This window comes from Octopus bimaculoides, chromosome 8 (assembly GCF_001194135.2).
Source record: "Octopus bimaculoides isolate UCB-OBI-ISO-001 chromosome 8, ASM119413v2, whole genome shotgun sequence".
In the NCBI taxonomy this organism is placed as follows: Eukaryota; Metazoa; Mollusca; class Cephalopoda; order Octopoda; family Octopodidae; genus Octopus; species Octopus bimaculoides.
Genome location: NC_068988.1, coordinates 44,008,946 through 44,009,837, shown reverse-complemented (window position 1 = coordinate 44,009,837; position 892 = coordinate 44,008,946). Strand labels below are relative to the sequence as shown.

The window sequence follows — 892 nt, the reverse complement described above, 5'->3', positions numbered from 1 at the left end:
ACATACATGCAGATTTATATAACATCTTACACAATCTGTTTGTTTCTTTCAGACCCCAAAATGATTGCACGAAGACGGCACACCCATTACAACCAGGAGACTGTCCAGCTCCTGGAAGGTTCACCAAACTTGAACACTAATTCAACTTTAACTTCTAAATCTCCACCACGAGATATATTAACAGTCCCAGAAGGTACATGCCGTGATCGAACCAATGAATTCTTATCAGCTGTAAAATCGATGCAATCAAGAAGAGTATGTATCTTATTTTTACTGTGCTTTTCTCTTTTGTTTCTTATTTTTGTTTTCATCTCTTTCTGTTATCACCATTAATTACTGTCGTCATCATTAATTAACTTTGTTTTTGTATTAGGTGTAACGACTCTCTCAAGATACAACAAAATCATTATTTAACCTTATCTCTATTAATATAACATTGTCACCAATGATATGTAAATGTGTGAGCATGTATGTTGCATGTGTAAATGTACAAACACAGACACACAAACATATACACACACATACATACATATATACGACAGCTTCTTTCAGTTTCCATCAAATCCACTCACAAAGCTTTGGTTGGCCTGAGGCTATAGCAGAAGACACTTGCCCAAGGTGCCACACAATGGGAATGAACCCAGAACCATGTGGTTGGTAAGCAAGCTACTTACCACACAACCACTCCTGCACATACATAAACACACACATATATGTGTGTGTGTGTATATATATATATATATAAATGTCCGCAAGGCACGATTAGCGAAGACGAAGACCAAATAAACCAGTAAAAATAATAAGATAATTTCAAATCCTGGATTTCTGGCTTTGCATAAATGCTCTACCTTCATCAGTGAAATATACTCAAGTACATAAATACAAATACATG

General features: G+C 35.7%; 1 protein-coding gene across 3 annotated transcripts in view; it reads left to right on the top strand.

The window, feature by feature from the left end:
* LOC106868264 (syntaxin-5) overlaps positions 1 to 892 on the top strand; it is a 51,662-nt gene that overhangs the window by 25,920 nt on the left and 24,850 nt on the right. For all 3 annotated transcript variants that reach the window (XM_052970076.1, XM_052970077.1, XM_014913449.2), the window contains exon 2: positions 53 to 255. In XM_052970076.1, the coding sequence (XP_052826036.1) occupies positions 53 to 255 (203 nt within the window). The remainder of the gene's footprint in view (positions 1 to 52; positions 256 to 892) is intronic.